Source organism: Hoplias malabaricus, chromosome 9 (genome assembly GCF_029633855.1).
Source record: "Hoplias malabaricus isolate fHopMal1 chromosome 9, fHopMal1.hap1, whole genome shotgun sequence".
In the NCBI taxonomy this organism is placed as follows: domain Eukaryota; kingdom Metazoa; phylum Chordata; class Actinopteri; order Characiformes; family Erythrinidae; genus Hoplias; species Hoplias malabaricus.
The window spans coordinates 21,870,712-21,884,627 of record NC_089808.1 but is presented as its reverse complement, the minus strand read 5'-3'; the positions used below and the strand labels follow the sequence as shown (position 1 = coordinate 21,884,627).

The 13,916-nt window shown below is 41.0% G+C and overlaps 1 protein-coding gene across 1 annotated transcript in view; it reads left to right on the top strand.

The window, feature by feature from the left end:
* Positions 1–385: 385 nt before the first annotated feature.
* Positions 386–13,916, top strand: part of hs6st1a (heparan sulfate 6-O-sulfotransferase 1a) — a 126,704-nt gene continuing 113,173 nt past the window's right edge. Inside the window, exon 1 of the mRNA XM_066681813.1 lies at positions 386–1,228. Within this exon, the coding sequence (XP_066537910.1) occupies positions 708–1,228 (521 nt within the window). The 5' untranslated portion in view covers positions 386–707. The remainder of the gene's footprint in view (positions 1,229–13,916) is intronic.

Below are 13,916 nucleotides of genomic sequence, written 5' to 3'. Positions count from 1 at the left end.
TAGTTGGTTGTCTGAATTTGTTATATTTGGGGGGGTGGTTTAACCCATCCCGGTCCTATCACTGGCCCTGAAGGGCATCTGGCTTATGTGGAGCCAACGTTAAATCCATGAAGTAAACTTCCTGGTACCCAGCTGGAACCCAACATGTGTGTGTTGGCTGGGACTGTTTTATTTGCATTTACTGGATTAAACAAATCAGGAATATAATAAAATATGAAACGTCAGGATTTTACTTTTTGTTCTAAAAATGTATTGTTTTACATTTTCATATAAGACTTAAACAAACCATGCTGTTCTCTCTTTGGATCGTAAACAAGCCATAATTCGCACCCATTTCTTTTCACTGTACAAAGATTGGCGTTCATTTTGTTTTCCACCTGTTTTAAGACAAGCCCCGCCTCCATGAGCGCGTTCAACAATCCCAGCGCATATGACCGAGCGTGTTAGCCAATCACGGCTCAGGAGCAGGCTAGCGTTGTTCTGGAAACGGGTGGTGAGAAACGAGACGGCGTCGCTATGTGCTGAGGACTTTAAAACAAGCTGGCACGCCGTAGGACGGAGTCCTGGCTTCGGATACATTCAGCTCTTTCCTCGGGGTTGAACCTTGTGGGTCCAAACAGACCAGGTTCATGGATGGGGCCCCGCGAGCCCGTTCCCGTGAACGTTAACGTCTCGACTGCGTGGACTGGACCGAGAAATGGTAACGTATGAAGCACGCGGGGAGGAACATGGTTGAGAGGACCAGCAAATTTTGGTTCGTCGCGGTTGGGTCGGTCCTCTTCATGTTGATTATGTACCAGTACGTGGCGCCGGGGATGATGAACTTGGGATCCCCGCACGGCTACGTCGCGGACGACGACAACGTGGACATCTTCCCGACGCCGGACCCGCACTACGTGAAGAAGTACTACTTCCCCGTTCGAGACCTCGAGCGCTCCGTGGATTTCCAGATCAAAGGGGACGACGTGATCGTGTTCCTGCACATCCAGAAGACCGGCGGCACCACCTTTGGACGCCACCTCGTCCAGAACGTGCGCCTGGAGCTCCCCTGCGATTGCCGCCCGGGCCAGAAGAAGTGTACCTGCTACCGACCCAACCGCAAGGAGACGTGGCTCTTCTCGCGCTTCTCCACGGGCTGGAGCTGCGGGCTGCACGCGGACTGGACCGAGCTCACCAACTGCGTTCCGGGCGTCCTCAACAAGAAAGAGAGCAAGATGAAAAGCCAAAGGTAGAAGTTCTGTCGGGGGTTTCCTTGCTTCTTTCACTGCCCTGTTTCCTCCGGCAGCTCATGTGTTGTTGTTTTTGTCAAGTCGGGCGCGCGCACACGTTTTTGAGAAACCTTTCAACCGCCAAAATGCACAGCCACAAAACAGTCTGAATTCCCAAGCGGGATTTGATGGTAAACTTACACATTTTGAGGGAATTAGCAGTCGTCTGGTTTTAAGAATATGTCAGTGCAAACCGACATGATTTCGACTGTAATTTAACCGTTAACGCGTGTAAGTGCTTAGGTAATTATTATGTATCAATGTTTTAGCGTTACTGTCCTGTCATAACAATCTATAGTAGAGTTCACACTCCTGAGGTAATTTTTTTCAGTGCCTTAAACGCCTTAAACACACTTGGCATTGGCTTCAAAACGGATTTGGACGAAAAATGTTGTAATCCAAGACAGCAATTACATGATAAGATGTGCCATTTTGACGTTATTATGTGGAATAATGTCATTTTTATCATCAGAGGTAGCATACTTCAGCACTACTCACTTGGCAGAAGGCCTGTCTAAACTTAACCTTCAGTTCATGTGATAAATCTGAAATTGTAATGTAATGCGTCGCCATAAACAATTAAAATATTAGCATTCAGTTAATTTTAGTTCGTTGTAATAGAAAACAATATACACAACAAGTGCCATGTTGTTAATTTGTAACAGACCGTCTGTCGGTTGCACTATTTGGAAATGTGGATATATATTTATTTTAGCTTCAGAAATGTCTATACAAATTTTGCTTCTAAAATGCTTTTAGACAGTTCTGACCTCATCCATGAAATGATTCAAGTTCGCCACTGTCAGAAAAACAAGCCCCAGATCTTGACATTTTCACCTCTCCACTTTACAGTAGTCCATTATGTACAGCAGAGCAGTTTGGTTAGACTTCTTCTTATAGCTTACTCTAGAAAAATAGTTAAAAATGTTACTAAATTGTTCTGGAACACACAATTTATGATTTATAAAAACATTACAATTTATGATGTAACTTAAATAATTTCAGAGTTACCCAAAGTAGATCAAAAGATTAAATTGTTTAAGTTTCCAAATACCTTTTGAGTTAGCAGTGGATAGAAGTCAGGTTTGTCTGATTCATCATGGAAGATTCCAGCTAAATTTTCCTGAATGAAAACCTCAAATGCCTTTGCCTCGCTAGGTTTGGGGGTATTCCATCCTCTCCAGGGTGAACTGGAAATGGAAAAGTACTGTTTAGCCTAGCAGACCCTTGTAAACAGAGAAGTAATTCTAGCTGGGCAGTGGGTTACAAAATCTACTTTGACGTCCAGGTCACTGTGCATAGACTATTTTGCGATGGGGCTGTGTGTGTATGTGTACGCTCCTTGGCACACAGCAGTGCCTGGTGCCTTTTCGGTGAAGATGAAAACGGTCGGTTTGATATAATTTCCTGTCATCTTGCTCCCTGTTCCGAGTCCCCAGACATGCCAGTACATTGCGAGTATTCCTGCATTCTGATGAGGCTTACTTAACAGTATTCATAGGATAGTTCAGTTTGTGACATTTTTCCACAGAGAGTGAAAAAATAATGCTGGAGAAGAAGAAAGAAATGCTTTTAATGTATTTGATCTCTATATCTTCATGACTTGAGTACCTGCAGTTCTTAACTGGCTTCAAAAGGATCAGATCTAATTTCAAACAGCACTGCTTTCTCACCAAATGAGTGGCCCTCGTTTTTCTTTTTAGTGGAGACACTTCTCTCGCTTTGTTTCGGAGATCCCTGGCTCTGTGCCTGTGGAGTCGCATCCCAGTTGCTCGTTGCTGTTTGCCGTTCTGAGGAATGTGATGCAGACATGGACACACATTCCTCTCATTGAGGAATCTGGCTTGGGTTAAAGAGAGACAGGCTACAATGCTGTTATCCCATCCTGCAGATTTTTGTGTTTCCCACTGTAACACGGACATTTACAAGTAGTGAAGGGCTTGGGAATGACATGAGGAATTGTGCCAGGTGTCCTAGAGCATGAAAAAGGCTGAATTGTGCCAGACAGGGAGCAAAGACACTATAGAGGCAGGGTTGGAAAATACTGGGCGTCAGTAACATGGGCATATGCCGCTGAATTTATCAAACGTGCAATCTGTAAAAATGCTGGCTATGGAATTTCTTAACCTTAATCAGCAGCAAGAATAGAGGTTCTTTAAGTAGTCGAAACTAGTATAATTACAGAGGCATATCAGCTATTTACTGTTTGACTTTTGCTGATATGAATTTTGTGGAATATAGTCTGCATGAATTTAATGTCCCAGAGTTGGTCTTGGCAGTGTTAAATAAGAAACATATTCAGAAAGCAGATTTTTCCTTAGAATCTTTCAGGAGCTGTAAACTCAATCAGACTGGTCCCAGGAATGATGGAGCAGTAATGATTTAAGACTAACCTAAGTTACAGTGGAAGGACTTTCTCATTAATTTATTCTCACAAATCACAGCAGGAATCAAGAAGAACCACCTTAAGAAATGGAAAGGTCTTCGGAGGTGTTTGGCAGTGGATATGATGAACTTTTATAGCTGGTGGTCAAGTATCGATTCAGGTCCTGTGATGCTAAATTATAAATTCATGAAGGACAGATTAGAGGTCTCACAGCTTCAATCAGAACAACTTAATGTAATTTAACCTTTAAGAGGCCTGTACAGGAATAAGCTGGAATTTTGGACCAGTGCCAGTAAGCTATATTTCCATGCTGCTGTCTGCTGATGCTAATACTCGAAATAGATTCCAAGGATGTGTATTAATACGGATATTGATTGCATTGAACAAGAACAGGATCAGCAACACTGCTCTGAAAGTAAGCATCGTATAAATATATTTTGTAGGTACATCTCTTGACTGATTTTTAGATGATCAGCCCTTCAACTGGCCTCAAGTAATCCTTTGATCTGACAGACTGATTAAGTAAGACACATGTACATGATTGCCATAGATTTTCATTGTTTACTGAGATGGGAGGATAGACATCCAGTACCAGTGATGTGTAATCTTTTGAATGCACGTGTTTATTAACATTTGGCCTGCCGTAAATGTTATACCCTAAATGAACACTGGATTAGGAACGTCCACTCATTGTCCATTTTATCAGCTTCACTGACCAAACAGGGGCACTGTAGTTCTACAATTGCAGACTGTAGTCCACCTGTTTCTCTGCATATTTTCTTATCCTTGTTTTACCCTGTCCCTCAATGCTCATGGCCCCCACAAGACCAACAAAGAGCAGGTATGATATGGGTGGTGGATTATTCTCAGAGCTTCAGTGACAATGATGTGGTGGTTGTGTGTTAGTGTGTGTTGTGAGTGGATGAGTGGATCAGGCACTGCAGTTGCTGCTGGAGTTTTAAAGCCCTCAGTGTCATTACTGGATTGAGCATAGTCCACCAACCAAAAATATCCAGCTGACAGCATCCTGTGTCCACGGTTGAAGGACTAGAAGATGACCAGTGCAAACAGATGAGCTACTGTCTTTGAATTTACATCTACAAAGTGTGCACCAGTGGGGTAGGTGTGTCTAACAGAGTGTACAGTAAGTGGACATTGCTGTGATGCTGTTCCTAATTCAGTGAGCGTTTAGGGTATCACTATAAAAATGGCAGACTTCAAACATTAACTAAACACTATTCTGTGTGAAGAATCTCACATCATCTTTTAAGAGTGTAGATTCTTGTTACACCGGGCATCAGGCATCGGCATCAGTTTAATCAGGCATCGGCAGCTCTGCTCCACCCACGCAGCTCTGGTCTCTGTATAATGGGGCTTAAGAGGCCAGCCACTCATCTGCTGATCTGCCTCTTCCCTTTGCATGGAGCTCACTCTCCAAGCGGACTTCTCTGTTTCATCAGGGTAAAGAGGGGAGAAGAGGGGAGAATGGGTCTCATCATGCAGCTGCTGATAGACGGGATATTGTCTGTGAAACTGTTTTTGCGCTGCTCTGGGACTCTGTTTTCTACTTGGCAGCAAGTTTTTATGTAGCATGTTTTCGTTTTTTGTTTTGTTTTGTTTTTTTTTTAATAGTATTTTATCCCCTTGCGATTTTCTTAGAATCTGCTTATGAATATACTAATTCAAAATGACAACAATAGTTGTTCAGATATAGATGAGGTTTGGTAAATTGAAAATAAATTGAAAGTGTACTAATTCTAGCATCCTCTTTTAATTAAAAAGGCAATGACTGGCTCATTTAAAAACTATTCAAGAGACTGGCTGGTTCTAAAGTGGGGCAGTTGCTAATTATTTCGTACTGTTAGGTTTCCAAAAAAGACTTTAACTGCATGCACCCCAAAGTATATTGTCTAGTGCCCCTGCTCCACAGACCAATCCCTGGGTTAATGCCCATCTTACTGACATTTGACATTGGTGAGCCTACAGTAATGTGTGCCTGCTTCAGCATCCCATTATGTTTTATGGCTTTCTATGGAGATTACAGAAGCTGTGTGAGCACGAGTGCATTTTAAAGTAGATGAACATTAATGATAAAGGTTGTTTACCAAAGTGCTGACATATAACAGAACCTCATAGTATTAAAAAACTATATTAACTATAGCCTGTATGCTAAGTTTATCAGGCAAGAAAAAAAAAGCTGTTAAAGAGTAGTATAATAAATGTACAGTAAGATCCAAGAAATAGCTGGTCATTCAGTCTAATTCCTGGAGGTCTACTATTCTGTGGGGCTTCATTACAACCTACACCCAGCATCCTAAACCCTAGCTAACTTTAATGGACTTTGATGCTTGTGCATCAAATGTGCATATCCCGCATAGCTGGGAACCCTATGCCTTAGCCTGACCTCCCCAGGAATGTAACTACGCTTCGCGTCAATGCAGACCACAATGCCTGTGATTGGTCTTTAGTCAGATGAACAAGGATAAAGTTGAAACAAGGGAGTCAAGATATATAAACTCCTTTTCTCCACACTACAGAGACTGCAGACAGCAGCAAATTCATGGTGAGAGATTTCCTCAGAGATTGGTTTGGATGCCATGCACTGAATATAAATGCGAAACAAGGGAATAATAAAAAAAACAAAACAATTTTGACAATGGGATGTGCCGCCTTTGTATGTTTTCTTTCCTGACATGTAAACTATGCCCTGTCCCAAATTGTTCCCAAACAGATTAATACTGCTACACCACTACATTGTGTACTACATAGGGTTGAGAAGGATATTTGAGATGATCAGCCCTGAGTGATTTAGGGGTTAACTTCTGCACAGAAATCCATACACTGTAATGATATTCTCTAGAGGGGCTCTACATGGGCCTAAAGTCAGGAAGACCAACGTGAAACCCTGAATATAACTGTTATTAGAGTAATGGGTGAATAAGTGCTAATACACATGATTTCAGAAAGAATGAGGCACACAGCTGTCCACAGACTTCCAGGCTTTTTCTAGAGGAGTGTGCTATGTATGACGTGACGGGAGTCTTGTGTGTGCTAGGATTTTACTTCTGAGACTACACGCTGATGTCATCGTATCTATTTAAAGATAATGCAGCAAATTTGGAGTCCCAGACCAATAAAACTACAGCAACACTGCTGCTGTTCTTTTAATTTTATGAAGACCCTAGCCCATTGTGTGTCTCTCTCTCTCTCTCTCTCTCTCTCTCTGTCTCTCTCTCTCTCTCTCTCTCTCTCGCTCTCTATTTCCCTTTCCTTTCTAGTGTCATCCTCTAATCAAACAGGCGAGGTAATTTTCCACACTGTAGCTTTATGGGTATGGGCTGCAGAGTGTACCCCACGCGTGACTAGAACATTAGAGGAAATGTATTTTCATGGAAGATTTGCCGCAATTTCGAAAATGGCTGGTTCCTCTAATGGACATCTGCCTTTCGTATAATCGCTTTCTCATTCCCTGCTGTATTTTCATATACACTATTATAGTCATATGTATTATACATCTTACCCAAGGGTCTAGGAAATATGAAGAAGGAGGTGTTCTGTAGGAAGAATCAGTGTAATTTGAGACATTTTAATTGGTTTGACTGTCCGCCTTGAATGTGTTAATCAACGACCCTGTTTACACTTCACAATCAGTATAGCGTCTTGTACCTGGATTTTGTTTGTGGTGGGTATGTGTTCATCATCCTGTTGTTCTTGACATTTCATTGCTGAGAAAATGCAAAGTATTACAGATACTGAGAGGACAACAAGTAAACATCATTTCACAAAATCCATGACCATTGCTGGGGAAGATGAGATCAGGTCTGTTTCTGGACACAGAAATCACTTTTGAAAAGGTGTATGGTATGCGCAGTCTCTTGATTGGACAACGATCCACTCAACATCATCGGACATTAATGCCAAATGTAAATAGAGTGAAAGTCAGGTGGAGAGAAATAGAGGGAACACTGTTCAGACCAAAGGGAAGGGAGATGAAGTGAAGAGAATGAGTGATTACAAAGCACAACGATTGCTGCCTGAATTTGTTCAGCAATTCTCTAAAAGTGCTTGATGTGGCAGAAAGTAGAGGCATCAGAGAAGATGGGCTCTATTGAAGTGAATTATGGGACATGATTCTTCCACAGCCACTTGCTTGCTCCAAGGGTCATCCCTTCTAATTGTTTGCTTGTGTGTGTGTGTGTGTATGTGTGTGTGTGTGTGTATTGTGATTAGTAGCTGTGTGATCTTCATTGTTCAAAGGGAACATATCCTCAGAAAGTGAATTTGTGTTTGTGCATTTGTGTATTTTACTGCATTTTATGGTGCTGAATAAAAGCCAAAGGAGTGTGTAATGCTATTGGAGTAAACTCCTAGAGCCATTTTGTGGAAAGGTCAATGCATAGAATCAATCATGCATACATCTGTTTGTCAGGCCTGTTTGCGAAGGAAGTCACACAGATTTTGGTGGTTTTCCAAAAATGCTAACTAAGTTAAATCTACTGGTTATTATTCGTTTATTCATTTTTTGTAATTGCTTCATACTTGGGCGCAAGGCAGGAACTCAACTTTGACAGGGCTGTATCAGCTATTAATCACTTATAAATACATTTTAGAACTAATTAGCTGTCTTGTAATTCCTAAATTTCTATTAGTACTAACCAGTCTTGTGATTTTGGACTGATTAATTTGATTCAGTTAGATTGAACTGCATTAAGGCAGACCCCAAATATTTATATAGAGTTGGATAGGTATTCAGATTTTAAATTTAAGATGTGGATATTTGTTTGTTTAATATAGTGTACATAATATAAAATAATATGTATATATATTTTACATTTTATATATTATATGTAATGATATGTGTGGAGGAATATCTAAAGCAATCTCAGTAAATAATTATATGGTCATTATATGACCATCAAGAGAAAATGCATGTTATGTCATTATTGGTTTTGGTTTTTCACAAGAATATTGTTTATAGCAATAAATCAGCTGACATTTGCCTAAATGTACGTTACCATCTTAAAGGCTACTGATTACTTACCAGTTACCTACATTTGGTAATGGCACTTGACACACTAGCATTTACAATGTTTTGTAACTTTAGCATTTAGTTTTTTTAGCTTTTAAAGACACTTGTCTTTCCTCAGAACTGCTTATCTTGCTGATTATGAGAGTTACTAAATAATTGACCTTCACATTTATAACAGGATAATAAATCTGCAGTTCAGAGGGTCAGTGTTAAAAGTGTCCATCATCCATACCCTCAAAATGTCCTGTTCTGTTTGCTCAGTCCAGGGGTGGGCCAGACAGCCTGCCAGTTTCCCGCAGCCAGTTTCCCACAGCTTGTTTCCCTCCACCAGGCCATCATGACATGGTGACTTTGGGCAGGTGCAAGGCTCAATGTTTGGAGCTTGGCCTCTAGGAAGCAGCCTGGCGTTCATGTGTTAATCCCATCAGATCAGAGCGGATTAAACACAGCCTCTTCCAAAGCCAGTTATGCACAAATGCAGGTCCTAAAGCTGTCCCCTGCTGTCGAGAAACCACAGTCAAGGTACTTGTCGTACACTTGATTCTTGCTGTCTCTTCCTTTCTCATTTGGCACTAGCTACATTGTATCGTCTTTTAAAAGGAAACAATGGCTACATGTGTTTCATCTTTGAGAGACGTTTACAATGGTCATCTGTCAGAGAACAATGTAGACACTGTGAGGTCATTGTGGTGAAGGACGTGCCTTTACATTTTTAAACAGTCAAATGAAAGGTACTTTTCTTCTTCATCAACCTTCTTGATTGGAAATGCACTTTGATCTCTATCGCAATGTTACCGGTGTACTGCGAATAGCCCGATCAAGGTCTTGCTTGAGATAGTATGGGATTCTGGACCAGCGTTAACCCACCTTGACACTACTTCTGAAATAGATGAAGCAATGTTTGGACAGGAAGTTTCCTACTTGTTTTAGTTCATAGCATCCCCAGAAACCCATTCATATCCAATCTGTTCACTCTACAACTATGCCAAAAGGTTACAGCAATGATCATAGCCCTGACTCACAAAATAACTCGCCTCCAGCTTACAAGACCTAACAACGGCAAATTGAGGGGTCTACTTCTGTAAGAAGACAGATATTGTCTGATTTTTCAGATGTTTTAGAGAAGGTTAGGTGTGAAGTTTATGTTGCTACACTGTTATAGCCCAGGAAAAAGTGTTTCCACCTTTATGAGGCAGAACAACAAGGGTTAGATTAAACTGGAATCCAGTTTTTGTTGTGCTTCCTGATATAGGCCCCTTGCATTCATTCAAGTCGTGAAGATAAATAAAGTACCAAACCATTATTTTTACTTAGAGTAACATCAACCTTCCAACTGATATCGCCACATTCTCTTGAGTTCCACTTGACACATGGATTAATGTTTTGTGGCACTGTTGTTTTTTAATCTACTTACAAGCTCACCCTATTTTTCTGCTCATCGGTTTTGTGTTTATGCTGCATTTACCCCTCCTTACGAGGCTGCCCCTTGCAAGCCTCTCAAAGTCTCTCGGTTGACTTATTTATTAAACGGGAGAAAAGCATGCTCCTTGGAACTTGATAATGGAGCCCGCAGGCTGTGAAGAGAAGTGTGTCCGAGAGTTGCCCCTGGCGTGGGCCTCGTACAAAATAAAAAACATTCCAAAATCGATCTGATTTTTAATAAACAAAGACCATTTCTTGCCATTTTGGTGTTTTGCATAAATGAATACGAGCACATGGACAAGGGCCTATGCGATGTCCTGGTCATTCTTATTTCATCCTTTCTATTTTTTCATCTAGTCTTCTAATTAGGAATTTTAAGGCATTGCTTTTCTCGCTTATTCCTAAGTGGCCCTCCGTGCAACATTTCTGCACAGAAGCATTTTGCTAAAACAGAGATTTTGCCCAGTAGTCTTATCAGGCCTAACTGTGCCAGGTAAAACCCCTTGATGATTGCTTAAGATTGATTTCCCAAGCTGAGGACAAATTGCCATGCAATGACTGATTAGCAAACATTTTTATTATTCCTAATTAGGGCCTCCACGCTCACCGTGTGGGTTGGATCCTAGCCGAGATTTAATTAGCAAAGCCTTGCATCTGAGTTCCAGCCACTCTGTTTATTTTTTTCGCCTCTCCTATCCTCTCGCACGTGCATCCACTCCAACAGCTAACCCAATTTGTTCCAATCTTTGGCTAAGAAGTTGAGCTAAAGTCTCTTTTGAAGATAAAAATGAAGCCCAGTCATTGAAATTTGTCCTTTTTTTGGTTAAAATTTTGCTTGGAATTTGCTTACCTGAAATGTGAAACTAGGAAATGATGAGACTTAAGGTACACATGGATGAAATGACAACTAAAGAAAACACTACCCCACCCAAAAATACTGAAGTGGCTGTGTTGAATAGAAAAAAAGTGTCATTTAGTTTAAGTCTTATTTGAATAAATAAAAGCCTCTATTGACTTGGAGTCATTACTTTCAGCATTAGCATTTTTGAGTGAATTATTCACTTAAGGAGAACCTCTGACAATGCCAGCAGCAAATCTAATTACAAAAGCCTGAGAGGCCCACTCTGGACAGAATAAATGTGGACACAAAGGGCAAGTCCTGGCTTGTGAATGCTCTCAGTTCTAGAGCCTCTCCATGGTGCATTATATCATTTGGTAAAGGACCATTACCAGCTTTGCAGGCACTGGTGTGTAATGTATGCAAGGCCAAGAGCCAGGCTTTCCAAAGGGCTTTCATGAGGAAATTCCATTTTCAGCCAAAGGCACTACGGGAACTTCATGTTCTTGACCTCTTGGTACATTCCTCCTATTGCAGAGTGTGACGTAATGTGACTTGCCTTCAATATATTGCATTTCTTGAGAATTTTTAATAAATGTTGAATTTTCCTGTGGGTTACTGGCTTCAGAGAAACTGGCTTCTTTGTTTCTACCTATGTGTAGTGTAGTACCTCAAAAAACATACCTAAAGCATGGCTCCTTTTTGAAGTTCACATGAGTCATCCTTCTTTTTTATTGGGGTCATATAGAGGTCCTATAATCCTGGCTTTAAAGACGGATGTAATATTGGGCACAGGGCTATATTTTCTTTGGAGTTCAAGATATTACAAATATTGAGGTCAGTGAGAGAGACTGGGGAGGATACTAGCCTCCTTTCTGGCTAACCTACCCCCCACCCCTTCTGTCGCATATGGCACCCTCAGGAGAACGATGGCATGGAAAATAAAGTTTATTTGTGGATCCATATTATGGCACATAACATTCTTCTGTCCATTTTCTTATCCATATTTTCCCCAGCTGATACTGCCTTGCTGTCTTCCACATCCGCTGCTCTAACAGAACTGCGCTGTATTATCTGTTGGAGGGAGGGAGGGAGGCAGGGACAGCAGGAGAGAGAGAGAAAGAGGGAGGGATATAGTGAAGAGAAAGCACCACTTCTTGATTTATTGCCTCTGCAGAGAAGGGGAGTGGGGTAGTGGAGGGGGGGGGGGTAGTGAGAGTTGAGGAAGAAGGTTTTCAGTGCTTGAAGTATGGGGCGAACAGATTTGTGATCGAGGGTTTCTGAGGGTAAGGAGGGATCGATAGGACCTGCTGAAAAAAAAAACTGAAAAGAAGAAGGGACCAGCTTTTATCTGTCCTTCTCAGGATTTTCACTTGCCTCCATCCCTCACCCGCTGACCTCCTGCCTCAGTCATTCCTTCCCTCTGTCCCCTCTCCCAGTCTACCTACTTTCTCTCCTTTTCTTTGTGTTGTTTTAGAACTTACCTCCTTTTTCTCTCCACAGCCTGCAAGAGGCCCCTGGGAATTACCCAGAATGCCCCTCTGTCAGTTCCTCTCCCCATGAGGCTTTACTGATTGTGCATCTTGGAAGGGGGGTGGGAGCGAGGAAAGGAATGAGAGATGCTAAGTGCTCATGGCTGTCCCTCTATTCTAGAACCCCCCGCTGTGCTATTTTTCTCATCTGTGGAAAATTCCTAGAACGTATGCAGCTGCTGCTTTTCAGGTTTGCTTGGGTTTGAGCACACAGAGCAGGGAAGTGACCCATAAGGGCAGTCTTTTCTCATGAATTGTGCATTAAGAAAGTACTTGAAGTGCAGAGATGCTAACTCCACCAAGTGGGTGATTCATATATGAATATTTTTTCTGTGACCTCTAATCGAATCTTCCAACGTCGATGGAAGATCTGTTGCTGGGATGGTTTAACAAACAAAATCTTAATCAAGATTTTTTAATGCTCAGATTGTTTTTCTAAAGCAAGCTTGCCTTTAAAAGTATACCCTCCTATATTCATAGCAGAAGGATTGCATGTTATCCCACAGTGCCCAGTTTACAGGTCATCCTGTTCCACTGGTGTGTGGAAGCATGGCTGAAGCCTACACCTCAAAAGATATTTTTTCTGAGGTTTTGGTTTCTCAAAATGGGCTAGAATCACCTGCATTTCTCCAATAAAATTATTACTTGCCATTGCTTGATTATTTATTTATTATTTTGGACTGTTTGTGATAATTATGAAGAAACCAGTGTGTACATAGCCTAGACGACATCAATGGATAAGTTGATTCAAGTAAGATTCCACACATATCTGGATATTTATGAAAATGTCTGTGTTTGTCCTCTCATCCACACAAAAATGGCATTTTTTTAAAACTGAGGCGTTGAAAAATGGTCTCCGTGGTGGGGACTTTTGAAAAGGCAGTTGTCACCTGGTTGTCGTGTTTATGAACAAAACAGCTTTTCAAAAACACTAATGTCACACAGCATGCCTGTTTCTGGCAGAAATCAAAATTCCTCATTCCCCATATAGTGAATTATATCATAAAACTACAGTGTATACATTCAGATAGCACTACATTTATATAAATGTGTAATGCACCACAAAGATTTATATTCAGTCATTTCCCGACATGCATAGTGAACTACATAGGGAGTATGGAGTTATTTGGAATTAAACTTCTGTGTTTCTCTTCATTTGTGGTGTTTTTATATATCCCAGTTTAAGACCTACTATAGCCCCCTACTGGACTGGCATGATGCAACTGTATTCGTATTCATCTGGATGGGGATATTTTTAAAAAAAATGGTCTTAATACCACCAGAGACAAAATTGTGGGATATATGTTTTTTATTATTTTAAATTTTATTATTATTATTAATTTTTACTGGAACAGCATTCAAAATTTTAAAGGTAATGCCTGTTAAAAGAAAAAAAAAATTTTTTTTGCCAGATTGCTTCCACAATCCAAACCAATATTTA